A 23,370-nucleotide genomic window follows, 5' to 3' on the forward strand; every position below is an offset into this window, starting at 1 on the left:
GACAGGTACAAGTCTTTGATAAATGGGAGGTTGATTCCAATTATCTTTTCTGCAGTCCTGATTGTCTGTTGCAGTCTGTGCTTGTCTTGTTTGGAGGCCGATCCAAACCAGACAGTGATGGAGGTGCAGAGGACAGACTGGATGATGGCAGTATAGAAGGTCTTCAGCAGCTCCCGCGGCAGGTTTAACTTCTTGAGCTGTCTCAGGAAATACGCTATCAGCCATCCCCTGGATTGTAGTTCAAACACGGACGATATTTACGAAGAAAACCTCAGAACAATGTGCACTTTTTAAAAGTCGGATTTGTTTGATTTATTAATGCTATTGACGTTTTAAAAGGGAAATGTAAAACTTGCAGCCACACGTGGTAGAGTCAATTTGTAATGTGGTTCTTTAATGCGGCGCAGGTGTATGTTAGACCGAGACATTTAATGCAGCCCTGCTCCGACAATCCCCCGTCTTCCACTTCTTTAGGTTGGAAATTATAACTTAAATTAAACAAGAATTCCTAACAGGGTACTCGTTTTTTTTTTTTTGTAGGTTTTTTTTGTATTATGTATTTTGTATTTCATCATGATATATGCCATTGGTTCTTAACCTTTTTCCTTGTTCGCACCCCATTCAATTCACCAAACAGTTCTCGCACCCCTAACCCTAAATAATTATTATAATAATAATTGGTTGACTTTACAGCTATAAGGCTTAATTAGCATTATCCCTAATGCCAATTAACACAATGACTTCTTGATTTCCAGAATTTTTCACTTTTTTCGGTTACCCGACCATTATCCCCGAAAAATTGTAAATTTCCCCCAGGGTATCCTCGCACCCCCTAGGAAGCATTCTCGCACGCACCCCCGGTTAAGAACCACTGATATATGCAATTGTCATATATATGTTTGACACAGATGTTCAATTAATAAACAACGTTTTGAGTCGATGGTAGGAGATTGCCTCATTGCCTGATTAAAAATATCACAATACGATGTATTTTTTCAAACATAAATAATGTAACTAATTTGGTCCAATTATTAAACAAGTCCAGACTGTACACCCTAAATACAATTATCTAGAATTATTTCAATTAGTTTTCTTTACAAAAATCTTGACATCCTCAAAAAGCTCAGACCCCCGAGCTGATCAGAACACCCGAGAAGATTGCTTGCTGTGTCCAAATTCACAGGCGGTGCCCTCCGAGGCACGGCCTTCAGAGGACGCAGTCTGTGAATTCGGTCAGCAATTGTGACGTCTTCGACAATGGCGACCAATAATGACAGTCCGTGAATGGTAAATCCTAATTTACATGTTTACAAGATTATAAACATATTTAGCTTTACTTATGTATTATCACATTAGTTTAGGTATTTAAAATAACTTCACATAAACACAGTGTGATTTGTACTGACTGCGTTACGATATTCTGTTATCCGCCTTCATGAAGTTATTTAGTGAAATGAATAAAATGCTTTAAAGATACGATATTTCTTTATATAAATTAACTAAATTATGAAGAAGGCTTTCTGGAGGTCAAACAGTATATCGAAATCAGCAATCTTTGTTGTTGACATTTGACTCGACCGCTTGGAGGTCGGAATGGGAACATCCGAGTGGGATATTTCCAATTTCAGATCTTCCTCGAATGCAGCAGTAGTCTGTGGGTCGAGGGTGGAGTCTTCTGGGCGCTGGAATAGCCGATTTTGTCACGCTATTAGCGATGTTTTTGTGTCCACGTATAGTGTGTATTTCGTCACACATCAACATTCGAAACTACTGAAGAAATAAATCTGGACGAAGAACTTAAGTGTGAGATGAAATGACAACGTCAACATTGCAGGTATATTGTTTTTCACACTGACGTTGTTAGCGCGGTGTTAGCTAAACTAGTTACAGCTGTAGTGCAGCTAATAACTGGCGTCACGGTGAACTGACGTCTTCAATCAACACCTACATAAGAAAAACGCACATAACTGTCTTCGGTAAATATTTACAGCTTGATTAAATGAACGTTGTGTTATGCTCGAGCATATCAAAAACACTGCAGTGCACCCGCTTTTCTTTGGCCCTTGCTAGCGCATCGTGTATTGTACAGTTTTTGCAACAGTATCAGAGCGTATGTACATGTATATGTTTATCTTACAGCTCTTATTTGTCTATGTGTTATTGTCAGAAGGCAATTGATCTTGTGACCAAAGCCACAGAAGAAGACAAGTCTAAGAATTATGAGGAGGCGTTGCGTCTTTACCAACATGCTGTGGAATATTTTCTTCATGCCATTAAATGTGAGCAGTAGTGGTCAACTAACAATCATTGCATTCCACTGTCACATGCATGCAGTTATTTGTGTACCTGAAATGTGTTGCTCTTGCAGATGAGGCCCACAGTGACAAGGCGAAGGAAAGCATTCGAGCTAAGTGTATGCAGTATTTGGACAGAGCAGAGAAACTTAAGGATTACCTGAAGAATAAAGACAGACAGTGCAAGAAGCCTGTGAAGGAGTCACAGAACAATGAGAAGTAAGCAGTCATTTATTTAGTCAATTTAAGTTCAAGATTCAAACTCTGAAGTTGATGTTTGTGTATTTTGGTGTGTTCTGTGCAGGAGTGACAGTGACAGTGAAGGGGAAAACCCAGAGAGGAAGAAGCTTCAGGAGCAGCTAATGGGTGCGTGAGTCTTAGGAGTACAGGACAGAAAGTTAGGGTGTATTCAGACTTGACTGTTTAGTCCACTGTAAACGGACCAGGGTTCTATTGTAACGCTGGTCCGGACCTTTTGTGTAGGTGTGAATACAGGCAAACGAATCCTAGTGCGGATCAAAGAAACGGACCAAGACCCACTTTGCTTCCAAACGAACTCTGGTGCGGTTCTCTTCAGGTGTGAATACAAAAAGCGAAGATCCGAACCAACAGCTCAAATATACAGAGTAGGAATGCAGCGCTTCGGACTCGCATGTTTTCCGCCATTTCCGGGTCTGTGATCTGTGTGCCGCCCTGGTCATTGCTGTCCAATGGGAGCACAGATCGTCACAAGCGTGGGTGTGTTCTCAAATTACCGTAATTTTCGGACTATAAATCGCGGTTTTTTTCATAGTTTGGGTGGGGGGCGACTTATAATGAGGAGCGACTTATATGTGAATTTTTTCAAAAATTTTCCCAAAAAAAAAAAAGTGAAACTGTAATAAACGAACCGCGATGTAGCAAGGGATTACTGTAATTTGAATTTCAAGTGACGTCAGCAGCGCGGCGTGGCGCGGCGTTTGTTTACAAAAAGGACAAAAATTGATCACGGGATGACGAAGATGACGAAGGGCCCCACGTACTACCGGCATCATTGGCGGCTTTGTTTCTAAGTGATACGGAGGACGAAGAGTTTGAAGGATTTAAGGATTTGGAGTGACACAGAAGGTTTGAAAAACTATTATGGCATTTACCCACGCCCGGTCCTACTCTACGGGGGCTGGCGCTCGGCCGGGTGACTGTCCGGGGACGGTGGATGGGGCTCGGTCATGGCTTTTACGCACGCCCGGTCCTATTCTATGGATCTCTCTTCCACCTCCATGGCTGGAAGTCCACGTCGCCACACGCCTGGAAGTTTTTTTGTTAAATAAAGAGCCGTTTACCAAACCCACGTCTTTCCTTGTACTTTGTTAACGCTACAATATAGTTATATACTAGATCTGTGGAATAACGACGAGGCTGACGTCAGGGCGCACGCGCGGCGTTGTTGACAAAGGACGAGGAATTTGATCGATGGATTTAATGATTTAGAGTGCACAGATGGTTTGATAATATTATTGCTTATGTAATAGTTATTTGATATCTAATTTATATATCGTTATATGGGCTTGTGGAATATTTTGAAGTGCAAGCGCCGTCAGCGGCGCGCACGCATTGTTGACAACGGACGATCGATGGATTTAATGAATTGGAGTGACACAGATGGTTTTATAAACGTGTTATTTATGTAATAGTTTTTTTTAGTAACTCTGAATGTTACGTCAGGCCTGTTCTCAGCTCTTCGTTTGTGTTTATGTCACGTTAGCATACCTATCGTTTAGCCTGTTGTTGCTCGTTCATGTCTGTTCTTGGTGTTGGATTTGGTCGAATAAATTTCCCCCCATAATGCGACTTATACTCCGGAGCGACTTATGTTTTTTTTCACGTTACTGTGCATTTTATGGCTCATGCGACCTATATTCCGGAGCGTCTTTTAGTCCGAAAATTACGGTATACACTTTACTTGCAAAATGTATAGTCTGAATAGGAACCGCACCAAACGAAAAAAATTAAGTCCGCTTTTGGTCGGGACCAAACAAGCGAACTAAAGGACTTTTCTGGTCTGAATACACTCTTAGGAGTTATTAGTTATTTATAATACATATATATTTGTTTATAATTAGTTATTGCGTCCAAGCCCCTTATGACGAAAAACACAAATGGACTTCGTTTTCCCTCGCCCGGACGCGGGTCACTGGGGCCCCCCTTTGGAGCCAGGCCTGGTGGCCGGGCCTTCGCCCATGGGGCCCGGCCGGGCATAACCCGAAAAGAAAATGTGGGTCCCCCTTCCCATGGGCTCACCACCTGTAGGAGGGGCCAAAGGGGTCGGGTGCAAAGTGAGCTGGGCGGCGGCCAAAGGCGGGGACCTTGGCGGCCCGATCCCCGGCTGCAGAGGCTGGCTCTTGGGACATGGAATGTCACCTCTCTGGCTGGAAAGGAGCCCGAGCTGGTGTGTGAGGCAGAAAAGTTCCGACTAGACATAATCGGACTTGCCTCCACACATAGTTTGGGCTCTGGTACAAGCCCTCTCGAGAGGAGCTGGACTCTCTTCCACTCTGGAGTTGCCCATGGTGAGAGGCGTCGAGCAGGTGTGGGCATACTTATTGCCCCCCGGCTGGGCGCTTGCACATTGGGGTTCACCCCGGTGAACGAGAGGGTAGCCTCCCTCTGCCTTCGGGTGGGGGGACGGGTCCTGACTGTTGTTTGTGTCTATGCACCAAACGGAAGCTCAGAGTACCCACCCTTCTTGGACTCCCTGGAGGAAATGCTGGAGAGCGCTCCTTCTGGGGACTCCATCGTTCTACTGGGTGACTTCAATGCTCACGTGGGCAATCACAGTAAGACCTGGAAGGGCGTGATTGGGAGGAACGGCCCCCCCGATCTGAACTCGAGCGGTGTTGTATTATTGGACTTCTGTGCTCGACACGGATTTTCTATAATGAACACCATGTTCAAGCATAAGGGTGTCCATGTGTGCACTTGGCACCAGGACACCCTGGGCTGCAGTTCGATGATCGACTTTGTAGTCGTGTCATCGGATTTGCGGCTGCATGTTTTGGACACTCGGGTGAAGAGAGTTGCGGAGCTGTCAACTGATCACCACCTGGTGGTGGGTTAGCTACGCTGGTGGGGGAAGAGGCCGGTCCGACCTGGCAGACCCAAACGCTCTGTGAGGGTCTGCTGGGAACGTCTGGCAGAATCCCCTGTCAAGAAGAGCTTCAACTCCCACTTCTGGCAGAGCTTTTCCCACGTCCCGGGGGAGGCGGGGGACATTGAGTCCGAGTGGACCATGTTCCGTGCCTCCATTGTTGAGGCAGCCGACCGGAGCATTGGCTGTAAGGTCGTTGGTGCCTGTCGTGGCGGCAATCCCCGAACCCGCTGGTGGACACTGGCGGTAAGGGATGCCGTCAAGCTGAAGAAGGAGTCCTATCGGGCCGTTTTGGCCTGCGGGACTCCGGAGGCAGCTGACAGGTACCGGATGGCCAAGCAGAACGCAGCTTCAGCGGTTGCTGAGGCAAATACCCGGGCGTGGGAGGAGTTTGGCGAGGCCATGGAGAATGACCTCCGGACGGCTTCGAGGAAATTCTGGTCCATCATCCGGCGTCTCAGGTGGGGGAAGCAGTGCACCGTCAACACTGTTTACAGTGGCGATGGCGTGCTGCTGACCTCGACTCGGGACGTCGTGAATCGGTGGGGAGAAGACCTCCTCAATTCCACCTACACGCCTTCCATTGTGGAAGCAGGGCCTGGAGACTCTGAGGCGGACTCTCCAATCTCTGGGGTCGAAGTCACTGAGGTAGTTAAAAATCTTCTCGGTGGCAAGGCCCCAGGGGTGGATGAGATCCGCCCGGAGTTCTTAAAGGCTCTGGATGTTGTGGGGCTGTCATGGCTGACACGCCTCTACAACATTGCGTGGACATCGGGGACGGTGCCTCTGGATTGGCAGACTGGGGTGGTGGCTCCCCTCTTTAAGAAGGGGGACCGGAGGGTGTGTTCCAATTACAGGGGAATCACACTCCTCAGCCTCCCTGGTAAGGTCTATTCAGGGGTGCTGGAGAGGAGGGTCCGTCGGGAGGTCGAACCTCTGATTCGGGAGGAGCAGTGTGGCTTTTGTCCTGGCCGTGGAACCGTGGACCAGCTCTACACCCTCGGCAGGATCCTCGAGGGTGCATGGGAGTTCGTCCAACCAGTCCACATGTGTTTTGTGGACTTGGAGAAGGCATTCGACCGTGTCCCTCGGGAGGTTCTGTGGAGGGTGCTTCGGGAATACGGGGTGCCGAGCCAACTGATAAGGGCGGTTCGGTCCCTGTATCACCGAGTCCAGAGTTTGGTCCGCATTTCCGGCAGTAAGTCGGATTCATTCCCAGTGAGGGTTGGACGCCGCCAAGGCTGCCCTTTGTCACCAATTCTGTTCATAATTTTTATGAACAGAATTTCTAGGCGCAGCCGAGGCGTTGAGGGGGTCCGGTTTGGGGACCTCAGCATCGTGTCTCTGCTTTTTGCAGACGACGTAGTGCTGTTGGCTTCTTCAGACCGTGATCTCCAGCTCTCACTGGAGCGGTTCACAGCCGAGTGTGAAGCGGTCGGGATGAGGGTCAGCACCTCCAAATCCGAGTCCATGGTCCTCTGTCGGAAAAGGGTGGAATGCCCTCTCCGGATCGGGGATGAGATCCTGCCCCGTGGAGGAGTTCAAGTAACTTGGGGTCTTGTTCACGAGTGAGGGCAGGATGGAGCGCGAGATCGACAGGCGGATCGGTGTAGCGTCGGCAGTAATGCGGACTCTGTACCGGTCCGTCGTGGTAAAGAGAGAGCTGAGCCAAAATGCAAAGCTCTCGATTTACTGGTCGATCTATGCTCCTACCCTCACCTATGGTCATGAGCTTTGGGTCGTGACCGAAAGAACGAGATCCAGGATACAAGCGGACGAAATGAGTTTCTTCCGCAGGGTGTCCAGGCTCTCCCTTAGAGATAAGGTGAGAAGCTCGGTCATCCGGGAGAGACTCGGAGTAGAGCCGCTGCTCCTCCACGTTGAGAGGAGCCAGATGAGGTGGCTCGGGCATCTCATCAGGATGCCTCCTGGACGCCTCCCTCACCGGTAGGAGACCCCGGGGACGACCCAGGACGTGCTGGAGAGACTGTCTCTCAGCTGGCCTGGGAACTTCTTGGGATGCCCCGGGATGAACTGAATGAAGTGGCTGGGGAGAGGGAAGTCTGGGAGTCCTTCCTAAAGCTGCTGCCCCCACGACCCGACCCCAGATAAGCGGAAGATGGATGGATGGGTTTTGGATGGGATGGATGGATGGTTATTGCGTACATTAGTGTGGCAAAATAGTCCACAGCTGACGAAAAGCTGCCAGCGGCTGCCTGCCTGCATCGTACGTGTTGGTGTTAAGATAATAACTTTAATCTCCATAGTCTCTCGCCATACACTGGCCAACGGCAGATCCCATCCTGGTCTTAAGCATTGATCCACTGGTTATTTCTTTTTCCAAATCAAATGAGTGAACAAATTGCCACGGCTCAGTGGTTTAGTAACCGAAGGGTTGGCTGTTGCCCGAGTCATGTATCGTTTCCTCGGGCTAGACCAGGGGTGGGCAAACTTTTTGACTCGCGGGCCGAACTGGGTTCTAAATTTGGACCGGAGGGCCAAACCAGGAGCAGATGGACGTAGTGTTTGTGTGAAGTAATATAAGCGACCTGTAAATAAAAGATTTTGGCCTTTAGTAGGTAGTAAAGCATGGATATTCCAAACAGGTTTTTTGAAAACAAATGCATTTATTAACAGCATTAAAAAAAAAAAAAAAAAATTCACTAAAAAACTGCTATCAGTGATTCTCATAAAATACGACACTGTTATTATGAATAACAGTCTCCATCACTTCAGTGCCTGCAGGTCAGATTAATGAAAGATGTTTATCTTATGAGATCACATCAAACGGCAAACATTCTGACCAAATATATCATCTTGAAGAATCGGTGAAAGCATACATCCAAATAAAGTAATCAAAACGGCAACACGGTGAGGGGTATCTGAAAATCAGAGCAGAGTTTTAACTCACAAACACCTGGTAACAGAGGTGAGGAAACAGGAAACACTTCCTTAAAGTAAGCCTTAAGAACTTTACAGGTTAAGATTAGTCGCAAAGAGGTGGTGCATCAATGTCCTTGAGCATCCTGCATTGTTTGAAAATGAGAATGGTCACTAGTTTCAATCCCTGCTATGTGTACAAATCATATTCAAAATGCATTTTTTACAACAAACTTGAGAGCCTCCCCTTCATTTTCAGTGGGAACAGTGTTGTTGGTCTCCCTTTTTTGCTAGTGCGTCATAGTCTGGAGTAAAATTTGTTGTGGCAATTCTTAGGAGAGATCCGAGGTGTTGGTCCGTTTACCTCGATCTGTGACGGGTTGATGTTGACGTTCATGTGGCTGAACGTCACGTCGCGTACGTCGAGCCAAATTGGCCACTCTTTTTTTAAACACTCGGCACTGTGTCCACCTTGCTTTTCCTTGGGCGACTCATTTTAATAGAAGGATTCCAGGGGAAGGTTTGTGGGTGGCTTTAGCGTAAAACTGTATCTGAAAGCTCAGCGCGCGAATTACAAGAATGCTGTCGTCACAGCCCACGCTCTAAATTCGGCACTGCCACAAATAGAGCGCGAGTGCGCCATGTCCGTACTACTGAGTACGTACACGCACTTGTGAGTGTGCACCGAGCTTTCTGACACGGCTTCCGTTAGTAAATGCGCAGGCGAGCGGTTCCCCATCTACTGGGGAAACGCAGTCATTGCAGGCAAAATGACCAAAAAAAAATGTTTAATAATACAATTTGTTCAGGGTTGGCGGGCCGGATTAAACGGTCCCGTGGGCCGGATGTGGCCCGCGAGCCGTAGTTTGCCCATCCCTGGGCTAGACACTTCACTCACCTTTCCTTTAGTGCCACTCACACCGGTGCACGAATATTTGGTGGTGGTCAGAAGGTGCATACCGGCAGCCACGCTTCCGTCAGCCTGCTCAAGGGGCAGTGGTGACCACTTAGTTAAAGACCAGCAGAGTATGTATGGCTCAATAATGCATATAATGTGAGCAATTTGAGTATAGACTCCTATAGAAAAACGAGATATAAAATAGGGCTGGGCGACTTGACCCAAAAATATTCCAATTTTGATTCGATTTCCGATGTGTTTATTTAATATTTTACAATAAAGAGAAAGATGACTGCAGACAGGAAAACTTGTAAACAAAGTGCAACTTTATGTATGTATGTATGTATGTATGTATATCTCTTGAGTGAAAAAGAATTAACAGGATAAAAGTATAAACTAAAAGAGGCTCTGTTTGAATAAAAATCAGAAATCGTGCAATTGGAACATCACAATAATGTAATTTTTTTGAATAAATAAAAAGAAATAATAAAAGACAATCACAATAACTGGAACATCACAATAACGTAATTCTTTTGAATAAATAAAAATAAATAATAAAAGATTAAAAAAATCAGAAAAAACGTCTCAACAGCACAGTGCAAATGATAATATAATGATAGAGTAATCCCTCGTTTATCGCGGATAATTAGTTCCAAAAACCAACCGCGATAAGTGAAATCCGCAAAGTAGGGTCACCCTCTCTGTACATTTTTCGTGTGTCAATAAATGTATGTATATGAAATCATTTGAGTGCATATTTTATTATTAGAACATTAAATAATTGTTTCAAACATGTAAATAATTCAGTATTAGTATAAATAACGTACAGAAAATTTTGTATAAATATTGAAAATATAAATATTATACGTGTGTGCGTGTAACATGTTAACAAGAAGTACTGGGCAGGCTAACGAGTTAGGGGAAATATGCTAATTCGCGATCGAGCTAACACACGAAAAGGAACCTCTAAAGCAGGCATGTCAAACTCAGTTTGGCTCTGGGGCCGGATCCAGACTTTCTGTTCTCAGGTGGGCCGGATCAGTAAAAGAATGTCAACTCCAACTATTTAGCTTTGTTTTTCAGTACTATGCTTTATCATTCAGCCTACATTTGTAGCCTACCCTACATATTATAATCACGGATGACAAGGGATCTTTTCTAAGCACAACACATTTATTCACAAACAATGGAGAAAAAAATTTATTTTCATGTTTGGCATTGAATGTGTTAACAACTGGTTTATTTTAACAGTTGAGTGAATGCAGTTTTACACCTGAACCAACTCACCACACTAAACAAACTCAAGTGGGAGCTATGAAAAAAAATGTTTTGCCTTAATTGTCATACTGCTTTGAAATAATAATAAATAAAAATACAAAATAAAAGTTTTAGCAGTGCATGGGCAATAAGATTAGACTACATCAGCTCAAACTACTAGGCTGGGCCTACTGAAGCTGAGAATATACTGCACAATATTAATTGTCTTTAATATGAAACCAGATTAATCTTATTTTTAATGATCTGTATTCATGAGTGCAAACAAATGTCGTGTCATCACACTTTTTTCTCTCTCTCACTGCACTCCTGCAGTCTACTTGCTGCTGCTGGCTCCTGAAAACTTGGCATCTTTTTGCCTTTACAAGTGCGTCGATATCAGGTGTCAAATCCTGAGTAGCAGCACATTTAACAATGTCATTCAAGTGTTCATTTGTTAACCTTGAGCGCTGCTTTGTTTTATTATTGTTCATCACGGAGAACACCTGTTCACAAAGATAAGTAGTCCCAAACATGGAGAGAACCTTTGCAGCCATGGCTGTTAATTTGGGGTAACCTGGCACAAGATACTGATAAAACGTATCCAATCCCACGGACCCAAATTTATCCTTCATAGCGGAATCGCACTGCAAGTCAATAAGCTCGAGCTGAATGTCAGCTGGCACATCAGAAGGCTTCACTGTAAATGGCGAGCGAAAAAAGCCGAACTTGTTCTCAAGTTCACTGAAAACCTGAAACCTCCGCTCAAACTCTCGCAGCAAATCTGTTATGTTGTCTTTATATTTATCCAAATCGGGACGATCCGGTGCCTTCGGACGTACAGCTGTGAGACATGAGAAGTGCGTGGTGTCACCGCTGGATAGCTGCGTCTCCCACAGTGACAGTTTCATCTTGAACGCACTTATGCTGTCGTAATATTGAGTGACAACTCTGTTACGGCCCTGCAATGTAGTGTTAAGTGTATTCAAGTGTTGCGTAATATCTACCATGAAGGCAAGATCCTGCACCCATTCCTTGCATTGAAGTTCCTTTACTGGGCGTCCCTTCTCCATAAAATGTCCAATTTCGCCTCGTAGCTCAAAGAAGCGCTTGAGTACTGCACCTCTGCTTAACCAGCGCACGTCAGTGTGGTATGGTAGGCCAGCATGAATGTCATGATCACTGAGAAATGAGTCAAACTGACGGTGATTTAGACCGCGAGCTCTGATGAAATTGACAGTTTTCACAACCACGCTCATAACATGGTCCATTTGCAGTGTTTTGCAACATAACGCCTCCTGGTGCAAAATACAGTGAAATGCCCAAAACTCCTGTCCTCCATTTGCGGTCTGTATTTTGTCACGGAATTTTGTGGCAACGCCTGCCTTTCTCCCCACCATTGATGGCGCACCGTCGGTCGCCAGGCTCACAGCACGGGACCAGTCCGCCTCCACCTTGTCCAGCGCTCCAACGAGAGCGCTGAAAATGTCATCTGCTGTTGTGGTGTCATTAATGGGCACCAATTCAAGCAGCTCCTCGGTGATGGTCAAAGTTTCATCAACACCTCTAATGAATATGGCCAGTTGAGCAATATCTGTGACATCGGTGCTCTCATCTATTGCAATTGAAAATGCGATAAATGATTTGATTTTCTCTTTCAATTGGCTGCTCAAGTCACTTGAGAGTTCTGTCACCCGATCTGCGACAGTGTTCCTCGTTAGACTAATATTGGCAAAGGCAGGTCTCTTTTCAGGGCACACGACTTCTGCAGCCTTCAGCATGCATGTTTTTACAAACTCCCCATCAGCAAATGGCTTGGATGCCTGCACCAGCTCGTTGGCAATAATGTAGCTGGCTCTTACAGCCCCATCAGCGATATCGCGGCTGCGCGTAAAAGCAGACTGCTGTTTCTTCAGACCAGCGACCAATTTGTTTATCTCGTCTTTTCTTATTTGTCCTTTCAAGTGGTCATACTTGTCTTTATGATGAGTCTCGTAGTGGCACCGAATATTAAACTCTTTGAACACTGCAACTTGCTGATTACAAACCAAGCACACTGGTTTTGCACTCACTTCCCTGAATAAATAATTCTCAGTCCATTTTTCCTGGAAAACCCTGCACTCCGTGTCCACTTTTCTTTTTTTTGACAGTGCCATTTTGGGAAGGGTGTGTTGACCGATAACTTGTTTAGTAGTAGTTATTTCTAGTTGGACACATCACGTTGCGAATGTTTATTTCCTGGTACTAACTCGTGTCAGTGCTGCATGCTGGACGTGAGCTCTTTTACACATTTACTGCCCTCTAGCGGCCGGAGGGAGCATTTGAGTTGTATTTATTTTAAAGAATCATAACTTTTGATAGAAATGAGCTAGTGACTCTCTTCTTTTTTTGACATACTCAGAAATTTATGACGGGCCGGATTAAATCATCCAACGGGCCGGGTCCGGCCCGCGGGCCGTATGTTTGACATGCCTGCTCTAAAGGAATGTAAACCAGCATTTGGAGCAGTACTACATTGTCCTAAAGGTTAGGCACGTGATCATTCATTTCTCTTGTTAGGAGACCCACTTACATCGTCAATGACTGCTGTACCACTGTAATAGACATATGAACACGAACGTGAAACAGGAAGTAGTATCGCCTGAAAACGGCCTTCAAAATAAAGCACACTACCTCAACTAAAAGCACGGCTCAATAACATAAATAACATGGACAATTCTTAACACATACTGTAAATATGATTTTAGAACAGCTTTTATTATTATAACTTTTTTTTTATAACAAGGTACAAGTGTACATACTGTAAATTTGTTTTTAGAACTCTTTTATCATTATAAAATTTTCTATAACAAGGTACAACACTGTAAATATGTTTTTAGAACTCTTATTATTATAAAAAAAAAAATTATAAAAAGGTACAAGTGTACGCACTGCAATTGTGTGGGCACTCCCTGCCTTCTCAGAGTCAGAGTCAGAGTCAGCTTTATTGTCAATTCCTCCATGCTAGGACACACAAAGAAACCGAAATACCGTTCCCCCTATCCCACGGTGACGAGACACAGCACACGATTAACACACAAGTAAAACAACGGGGAGAGAGTTCAGGACCCCAACAGCCCGGAGATCACAAACTTCGCCAGTGGCGAGCAGTGCTGGCATCCCACAACAAAGTCCCGGCACCATTCTCCACGGATGTAGACGCACAGTCCACCTCCACGCGATGTTCCCCCTCGTACAATGGCCCGGTCCTGCTGGCGTGTGGGCAACTTTCGTGCCATAATTCCTCAATTTAGAAGTTAGATTTTGAATTCTATTTTTTTTTTTAATTTGGACAAAAAATCCACGATGTAGTGAAACTGCGATAAACGAACTGCGGTGTAGCGAGGGATTACTGTATTCAGTGGGGCAAAAAAGTATTACCAATTGTGCAAGTTGATTGCTTCAACATCGCTAAGTGTCTATTTTGTTTCGCTTCTTTCTTATTTTGTATAGTGTATCTGTTTATGTATGTATACATACACGTTTGTATATATGCATATATAAATATGATGATTTAATATTTAGCTTGTTATGTTTTTGTTTATTTACTTATATTTTTCAAACACTTGAGTGACATTTGACTACGCAGCACTGTTTGTTTGCACTTTGTTTGTATATATAACAGGAGTGGAGCTCTCTACAAGCCCTAGGCTTCGTCTCCCTCCTTGCACTGTTATTGCTGTAATAATATGTGCTAAACAATAAACCAAACCAAACCAACCAAACCAAGTTCTCCCACTTAAAAGACTAGAGATGCCTGTAATTTTCATCATAGGTACACTTCAGCTTTGAGAGACAAAATGAAAACAAAATCCAGAAAATGATTTTTAAAGAATTTATTTGCAAATTATGGTGGAAAATACGTATTTGGTCAATAACAAAAGTTCAGATCAATACTGTGTTATATACCCTTTGTTGGCAATGACAGAGGTCAAACGTTTTCTGTAAGTCTTCACAAGGTTTTCACACACTGTTGCTGGTATTTTGGCCCATTCCTCCATTCAGATCTCCTCTCGAGCAGTGATGTTATGGGGCTGTCGCTGGGCAAAAATTGGTTTGTAAGTAAATGCAAAAAAATCGGGAGGCTCCGGTTCGTGTCTTGAAAAGTTCGTAAGTGTAGTTCGTAAGTAGAGGTACCACTGGTTCTGGCTTATACAGGGGGACACGTCTGGCGCTGCAAGATCTGAGTGCAAGATCTGGCGGCGTAGTGTGTTACAGACGGTAGCCTGTGTAACCTTGGTCCCAGCTTTCTTCAGGTCTTTCACTAGGTCCCCCATGTGGTTCTGGGATTTTTGCTCACCGTTCTTGTGATCATTTTGACCCCACGGGCTGAGATCTTGTGTGGAGCCCCTGATCAAGTGAGATTAGCGGTGGTCAAGTAAATTTTCCATTTTCTGATTATTTCTCCAGCAGTAGATTTCTTCGCAGCAAGCTGCTTGCCAATTGCTGATTCGGTCTTCCCAGCCTGATGAAGGTCTACAATCTTGTTTCTGGTGTCCTTTGACAGCTTTGGTCTTTACCATAGTGGAGTTTGGAGTATAACTGTTTGAGGTCATGTGCAGGTGTCTTTTATACTGTTAAAGAGTTCAAACTGGTGGTATTAATACAGGTAAGGTAAGAAGAGCAGGTCTGTGACAGCCAGAAATCTTGCTTCTTTGCAGGATCAAATATTTGCTTTCCACCATTATTTAGAAAGAATTTCTTTAAATAGTAGACAATGTGATTTTCTGATTTATTTGTTTTCGGATGGATGGATGGATGGATGGATGGATGTGCTGTCGGGCAATTAAAAAAGCATCAATATAATTCCAGGATTTCTAATTAATTAGTCTCAATATTATTTTGATCTCATATCTGATAAAGGTCCCCAACTAAAATTTTAATTCTAGTACATTATAAAATTCTATTGCTTGACTAATCAGTTAACTACACCAAGAAAATATTTGAAATACACATTTTTATTCGTGAGGTGTGCTTGATAAATAAAATTTAAAAGAAAAACGGGACAAGCAAACCAATTAGGCAAGGTGCATTATTCAAAAATACAATAAAATAACGGTCAACACTCGACAGCAATATCCAATTATAAATATGTATTTCAAACCCTACAAGTTAATCAAGCATGAACTCTGACGTCTGTGTCCAGGTGCAATAGTTATGGAGAAGCCCAATGTGAGGTGGACGGATGTGGCTGGGCTCGAGGGAGCCAAGGAAGCTTTAAAAGAGGCTGTCATCCTTCCCATCAAATTCCCTCACCTCTTTACAGGTACGACACCTCGAGTGGAAAAATTATCCTTTTGACCAAGACCTGCAAAAAATGGCAGGAATGTGTAGCACCTGGAGACATATAAAAAAAAAAGTCCATTGCATCCATAATCTAAAATGAAAAGGAAGAGTTATGAATTTTTGAATGTTCAATTTTTAACCCATTTTTACACATTTTCACAGAACATATTTTGGCACACTTGTCCTACCTAAAGGCTTCATCCGATTGATTTGAAAATACCGAAAGAACGGTAAAAAATATTAAACCGATGCAATATAAATGATATCTAACTTCGAAATGGCATGGTGCCATTTTGACTATTGACATGTTCTGAAAGTCGGTGTGAAATGTTAGCACCCTAGTGTTTTCTTTTAATGTTTGGCCTTTGAAACCCCTTTAGTATGAGGAAATGTCCAGATACTGCACAAGGGTTAATGTAACATTCAGCCTTTCCCATAAAATTCCAGGGGATATATATTTTTATCCTATCACGAATTAGTACCAGTTTGGACAGACCAAGCTGACAGAAAAAATTAGCTAGGTAGCAATTTTAGCATTGACAGGAGAAAGTGTTATCTTGCAGCATGGCTAATAATGGAACACAACTGTCTGTGTAAACAGATGAGACAAAACAACTGTGGTGTGCTGTTTAATATTAGCTAGTAATGTGCAGATAATTATTAAATACTCACATCCCTCTCCTGTTTCTTTTTTAATCCTCTTTTTTTTTTTTAAATCTTCTTTTTGGTGCCCTGATAGTTAAGTTGTTTCAATACAGTTTTGTTTTGAATGACATATTTTTCGACACCTGCTAGTAGGGGGCTCCCCGACGTCCCACGTTTCATTGCAAAGGTGTTTTCAGAGTACTGTACTGTACTGTACTTGATGTAGACCAGTGGTTCCCAAAGTGGGCGGTACCGCCCCCCTGGGGGCGGTGGAAAGATCTGGGGGGGCGGTGAGGAAGAAAGGGGCGGTAGGGGGGCGGTAGGGGGGCGGCAGTCGATTTGTACACAACACGCCGCTCTGGCCCAGTCAGATCCGACAGCATAGACTACAAAAGCAAAAGCTCAGGTTTGTAATTTCAAGCTTGTAATGTTCAGAATTTTATCTTATAATAAAAACCGCATTCTGGCGGTCAACATCATCTTGAGTTCAAGTCAACATGAAATTGGGGACTCGCCAGAACGGGCCGTGTTGTGTTGTGTTGAGCTGGTTAGGGCAGTGGTCCCCAACCACCGGGCCGCGGACCGGTACCGGTCCGTGGGTCACTTGGTACCGGGCCGCCAAGCCACACAGAATTTCTTTTTTTATCGACGATCAATTAATTCAGGTCAAGACACTCGTCCCGGTCACGTGACATGTTTCCCCAGTCGAGCCCGCAAAGCTAATATGTGGCGACAGGCTAACTAACCAGGCAGTGAAGCATTCAAAACTGCTTCAACACATGGAGACCAAGCATCCTGCAATAAAAGACAAACCTTAAATCACTTCGGGTGTCATTGTCTCCGATTACGTCTAGATGGGACCGGCTCGTTTCTGAGAAACAAACTCAGTGCTCCCACTAATTCAACGTAATGGTAATGATATTATAAATGTATTATTTATTTATTTATATAAATGTATTATTTATTTATATAAATGCCGGTCCTTGGGGGGGGCGCTAGGAATTCACTGGAGAGCCAAAGGGGGCGCCAGCCTGCAAAAGTTTGGGAACCACTGATGTAGACCAATATCAACCATTTGGGTGGAGCCCACCAGCTTGCACTGCTGGACACACGAGCAGGGGAGGGGAACCTTCGTCACAAGCAGGTTGCACGGCCACGGAGGGAAACACTTTGGGAGGCTGTGCAGTGTGCAGCGAGGAGGAGACGTGTTGCGTCACATTCCCCACAATATAAACAGTGTTTACTTCACTGTAAAATCGGGAGATTAGCGACAGAAATTACAGATTGGGGGCAGGCAGAAGATAGGGTTGAAAATCGTGAATGTCCGGCCCAAATCGGAAAAGTTGGCAAGTATGAAAGTTGCGAAAATAAAAATGACAAAAGAATTATATTAATTCAAAATATTAGGAAATTCTTAATCAGAAAGTAACGTTTTAAACAAACATTTAACATTAGCACACAAACATTGTTTAACACTATTTAGCATACAAACAATGACAACTATTACTGTGACATCTACTGTAATGCAGAATTGAGCAGGTGATGATCATTTTAATGGCCAGATATGCATCTGTGTAACCTCTATGCAGTTTGGATACAGAATTAAACCATTCTGATGTTAAGAATGGACGTTATTTTATTCAAAGAGATTAATACCTGCATTAATATGATTATGTGAGCATACTGCATGTCAATATATGTACATACAATGTACAGTAGTACCTCTACTTGTGAACTTAATTGGGTCGGCAGTCAGGTTTGTGAGTAGAAGCAACGTTTCCCATAGGAGTCAATAATGCATGCAGGACTATCCCAAAAGTCACACTTCTTGCCCTATTTTTCCATTTAAAATATACACGCAAAAAAACTACAGTTTTATTTCTGCTTTTTCAAACCTTTATAACAAAAAATAAATGTCATTTTATTCTTGACTTCCTAACTTTGGGAGTTTCTAGTTTTTTCTACAATTGCTGAAAATACCCCCAAGAAGACACAGAAAAAGTCAGGCTAATAAATTATTGTGTGCTTCCACGTACTCCTTGCAATGTGCTCACATACTCGTGTTAGATCATGTCCTAGTTCTTTATCTTTAATGCCCGCTATTATGTCCAAGTTCTTTATCTTTAATGCCCGCTATTATGTCCCAGTTCTTTATCTTTAATGCCCGCTATGCTAAAAGTAATTACCAGGAGGCTGCCTTCTCAGTTTAACTATGTAATGTGTGCGAGAAAGATCAATATACAGCTGCGGAGCCTTCTGTGCGAGATTGCGGAAGGTCTAACCCCCACCTCCAAGGTTCCTATTCTTATACTCTTGGCCGCCCTCTTACAAGGGGGCGACTCTGCTTAACCTGTGTGATAATGCAGTCTTAACTGAGATCAACTCCTACATATGTGCAGTGTCATAAAGAAGGAAAAGCCATCGAAAGCAAGAGAAAAGACACAGCAAGATAAGGCATAGCTCAAGCTACCTCGCTAATCACGTGCCAAAGAGTCCTATTCTAACACGTAATTACTTTGGGGGACAATTAAGAATTGAACTCAGTTGTGAGACTATCACTCTACGACAAAGCCACGTGAAAAAGTCATTAGGCAGTCAGGAACCACCATTGGCTAAAACGATAGATGTCTTGGAATCAACCTGAAAAAAGGGGGACGTATTCTCATAGGTTGACTTATTCTAATAGGGCTGATGTTAGAATGATTACCCCTGTAACTTTGCTTGTAGAGGGGGGCACCGATTCAAATTTGCTACACTTGGTGAAAATACCTCCAAAAAGACAGAAAAAGTAAAGCGATGCTGCCATGAATGTAGGCGTTAATGAGTCGAGGGACCACTGTATATTTATGCACTCACTTTATATCAGGGGTCTCAAACTCCAGTCCTCGGGGGCCGCATTCCTACATGTTTTCCAAGTTTCCCTCGTTAAACACACCTGATTCAAATGATCAGTTCATCCTCACGTTCTGCAGGAGCCTGATAATTGAATCAGGTGTGTTTAACGAGGGAAACTTGGAAAACATGTAGGAATGCGGCTCCTGAGGACTGGAGTTTGAGACCCCTGCTTTATATGAATAATAACAAAAGTTTCACTTGATTATTGGTGAATATATTTGTCTATTTATACCTCCGATTGTGACTTAAATGGCCCTTATTTTTCCATAATAAGACATATTATCACATTCTAAGCTGTCATAGGTAGTCGTCTACTGTATCCAGCTATTATTACAGTAGGGATAATTAAAACAAGAAATCTTATTTGAGTGACGGTGATTTGATTCTCTGTAGCTAAACCCAAGCTTATGTTCAAACTGACTAGCACAGGGGTCCCCAACCCCCGGTCCGCGGACCGGTACCGGTCCGTGGGACACTTGGTACCGGGCCACCAAGCCGCACAGAAAAAAAAAAAAAAAAATGTTTTATCGACGATCAATTAATTCAGGTCAAGACGTTCGTCCCGGTCACGTGACATGTTTCCCCAGTCGAGCCCGCAAAGCTAGCAAAAATGAGTAAGAATTTATTTTGAAAAATATAAAGAAAATTGCCGATTCTCTCCCAATTACATCCGTCTGTTCAGGTCAAGACGCTCGTCTCGGTCACGTGACATGTCACCTCAGTCGAGCCCGCGAAGCAAGCAAATATGAGCAAGAAGCAGAGATGTTTGGAAAGCTTCTTGGGAAAGGGAAAAAAGCCCAATGAGGAGTCGGAAGAAGAAGAGGCTACGACTTCTAAGAAAAGGAAAGCTGCATTTAAAAGAAAATTTCTGGAGTCCTACTTAAAATCTGGATTTATCGCCACAGGTGACGCTGACGCGCCAAACCCACTCTGCATAATATGTGGCGACAAGCTAGCTAACGAGGCAATGAAGCCTTCAAAACTGCTTCAGCACATGGAGACCAAGCATCCTGTATTAAAAGACAAACTTTAACCACTTCGGGTGTCATTGTCTCCGATTACGCCTAGATGGGACCGGCTCGTTTCTGAGAAACAAGCTCAGTGCTCCCACTAATTCAACGTAATTGTGAGTTTTATTTTTATACCGTAATTTTCGGACTATAAGTCGCGGTTTTTTTTCATAGTTTGGGTGGGGGGGCGACTTATACTCAGGAGCGATTTATATACATATATATGGGGTTTTTTCACTTTTTTGGGCATTTTATGGCTGGTGCGACTTATACTCCGGTGCGACTTATAGTCCGAAAATTACGGTACTTGTTTTTATGCCAGTTGTATCATTCTATTTCATTGTATTTATGTATTTATTATAAATGTATTATTTATTTATATAAATGTATTATTTATTTATATAAAGAGCGGTCCGCGAAAATATTTCTGACACGTAACCGGTCCGTGGCGCACAAAAGGTTGGGGACCACTGGACTAGCACGTTGGCTTTCAAAAACAAAAATACTTCTTGTTCTGTTTTATGAAGACTTCATTGGTGAGACATTAGGCAGGTGAACACGTGGTGTAGAAAATATAATATTCAGAAAAGCTTCCACCACTTTGTGTGTCCATCTTTGCATTTGCTTTTTGTCCATCCGGAAATATTGCAAATAGTGAGGACAGGTACAGCACAACTAATAAAGTGTACACTTGCAATTAGCTTATGAAGGATGCTGATGGCAAAACAGCCAACCAATCAGCGATATTCAGCACAGCCCACTCCCTCAAAGCGGGTAGGTACAAGTACCTCGAATCAAGTGGCCTGGAAGTACTTGGGTAGACCCTGCTGGAACCCTCCAGAACAGGAGCCCTTTTTGTGTGCGTGAGCAAACTAGCAGGGTACAGAGAGAAGCTTGAGAATTGATTCCTGCAGGCTGAAAGCCCATCGTGTCTCTGTTTTTTCTAGGGTTACCATCATTTTGTCCAGGCCTATGTCAAAATTTGTTTTGAGTTGTAAATAATTATGTTGAACAACAATTCAAATGTGATATCTGATTTTCATAAATTTTCATTAAATTATTCATCATTGCTTTTGTTAGAGGTTATTTTTGTGAACATGCTGATCCCCCCCCCCCCCCCCCCCCCAATAACAGCTTAGTACCAACAATAATGTGTACATTCGCATTTGTGTACAATCGCAGGTAAACGGACGCCATGGAGGGGCATCCTACTGTTTGGTCCACCAGGAACAGGGAAGTCATACCTGGCCAAGGCTGTTGCCACTGAGGCCAACAACTCCACTTTCTTCTCTGTCTCCTCTTCAGACCTTATGTCAAAGTGGCTGGGAGAAAGTGAGAAGTAGGTTTACCTTTTTGCCAGGGTGATCTGACTAACCATCAATCCATTTCCTGAACTTATTGGTTTGGTGCAATTTTAAAGTTCAATTTGCTAGTTAGTGCAAAGTTAACTCCAGGCATACAACAAGTGATTAAATTCCCTTAGATCAGGGGTCCCCAACCCCCGGTCTGTGGGTCACTTGGGACCGGGCCGCCAAGCCGCACAGAAAAAAAAAAATATTTTTTTTATTGACGATCAATTAATTCAGGTCAAGACGCTCGTCCCGGTAACGTGACATGTTTCCCCAGTCGAGCCCGCAAAGCTAGCAAAATTGAGTAAGAATTTCATCTATCCATCCATCCATTTTCTGTACTGCTTTGTTCCCACGGGGGTCGCCGGCGTGCTGGAGCCTATCCCAGCGGTCATTGGGCAGTAGGCGGGGGACACCCTGAACCGGTTGCCAGCCAATCGCAGGGCACACAGAGACAAACAACCATCCGCACTCACACTCACACCTAGGGGCAATTTGGAGTGCTCAATCGGCCTACCAAGCATGTTTTTGGGATGTGGGAGGAAACCGGAGTGCCCGGAGGAAACCCACGCGGGCTCAGGGAGAACATGCAAACTCCACACAGGGAGGCGTAATCGAACCGGCACCCTCCTAACTGTGAGGCGGACGTGCACCCAGTGCACCACCGAGCCGCCCGAGTAAGAATTTATTTTGAAAAATATAAAAGATTTGGCAATTCTCTCCCAATTACATCCGTCGGTTCAGGTCAAGACACTCGTCTCGGTCACGTGACATGTCACCTCAGTCAAGCCCGCGAAGCAAGCAAATATGAGCAAGAAACAGATGTTTGGAAAGCTTCTTGGGAAAGGGAAAAAAGCCCAATGAGGAGACGGAAGAATAAGAGGCTACGACTTCTAAGAAAAGGAAAGCTGCATTTAAAAGAAAATTTCTGGAGTCCTACTTAAAATCTGGATTTATCGCCACAGGTGACGCTGACGCGCCAAACCCACTCTGCATAATATGTGGCGACAGGCTAGCTAACGAGGCAATGAAGCCTTCAAAACTGCTTCGACACATGGAGACCAAGCATCCTGTATTAAAAGACAAACCTTAGCCACTTCGGGTGTCAATGTCTCCGATTACGCTTAGATGGGACAGGCTCGTTTCTGAGAAAAAAGCTCAGTGCTCCCACTAATTCAACGTAATGATGAGTTTTATTTTTATGTCGTTTATACTTGTTTTTATGCCAGTCGTATCATTTTATTTCATCGTATTTATATATTTATTATAAATATATAATTTATTTATATAAATGTATTATTTATTTATATAAAGGGCGGTCCGCGAAAATATTTCTGACACGTAACCGGTCCGTGGCGCAAAAAAGGTTGGGGACCACTGCCTTAGATGGCCGAAGATTATTTATTCATGTATTTATTTATTTATTCATTCATTTGAGCAGGATCAATGCACATTAATGAACATCAGTATAAAAACAAATGTAAATATGCCGGATTATAGCAACAAAGCTAGTTTTCATCCGTAGTCCCCAGGCAGGCCAGTACATAAGAAATAAAATATAACATTCATATAAATATGCTCATACATATGAATACATAAGAAAGAAAATATAACATGCAAAATGAGTAACACAAGGGAAATGTAAGGAGTCTAGTGGTCACAAGACTTGTTTTCAGCCATAGTTTTGAGGTGA

At 43.6% G+C, this 23,370-nt stretch overlaps 2 protein-coding genes across 7 annotated transcripts in view; both read left to right on the forward strand.

Moving 5' to 3' along the window:
* exoc3l1 (exocyst complex component 3-like 1) overlaps positions 1–23,370 on the forward strand; it is a 490,744-nt gene that overhangs the window by 397,614 nt on the left and 69,760 nt on the right. The window lies entirely within an intron of this gene.
* vps4a (vacuolar protein sorting 4 homolog A) overlaps positions 1,517–23,370 on the forward strand; it is a 70,286-nt gene continuing 48,432 nt past the window's right edge. For 3 of the 6 annotated variants that reach the window (XM_037253653.1, XM_037253655.1, XM_037253658.1), the window contains exons 1-6: positions 1,517–1,834; positions 2,168–2,279; positions 2,369–2,513; positions 2,599–2,660; positions 15,639–15,758; positions 21,511–21,667. In XM_037253653.1, the coding sequence (XP_037109548.1) occupies positions 1,814–1,834; positions 2,168–2,279; positions 2,369–2,513; positions 2,599–2,660; positions 15,639–15,758; positions 21,511–21,667 (617 nt within the window). In that variant the 5' untranslated portion in view covers positions 1,517–1,813. Of the gene's footprint in view, positions 1,835–1,867; positions 1,977–2,167; positions 2,280–2,368; positions 2,514–2,598; positions 2,661–15,638; positions 15,759–21,510; positions 21,668–23,370 lie in introns of those variants that run through there. The other 3 variants (XM_037253656.1, XM_037253654.1, XM_037253657.1) reach the window with 3 other exon arrangements.

Source organism: Syngnathus acus, chromosome 6, assembly GCF_901709675.1.
Source record: "Syngnathus acus chromosome 6, fSynAcu1.2, whole genome shotgun sequence".
Lineage (NCBI taxonomy): Eukaryota > Metazoa > Chordata > Actinopteri > Syngnathiformes > Syngnathidae > Syngnathus > Syngnathus acus.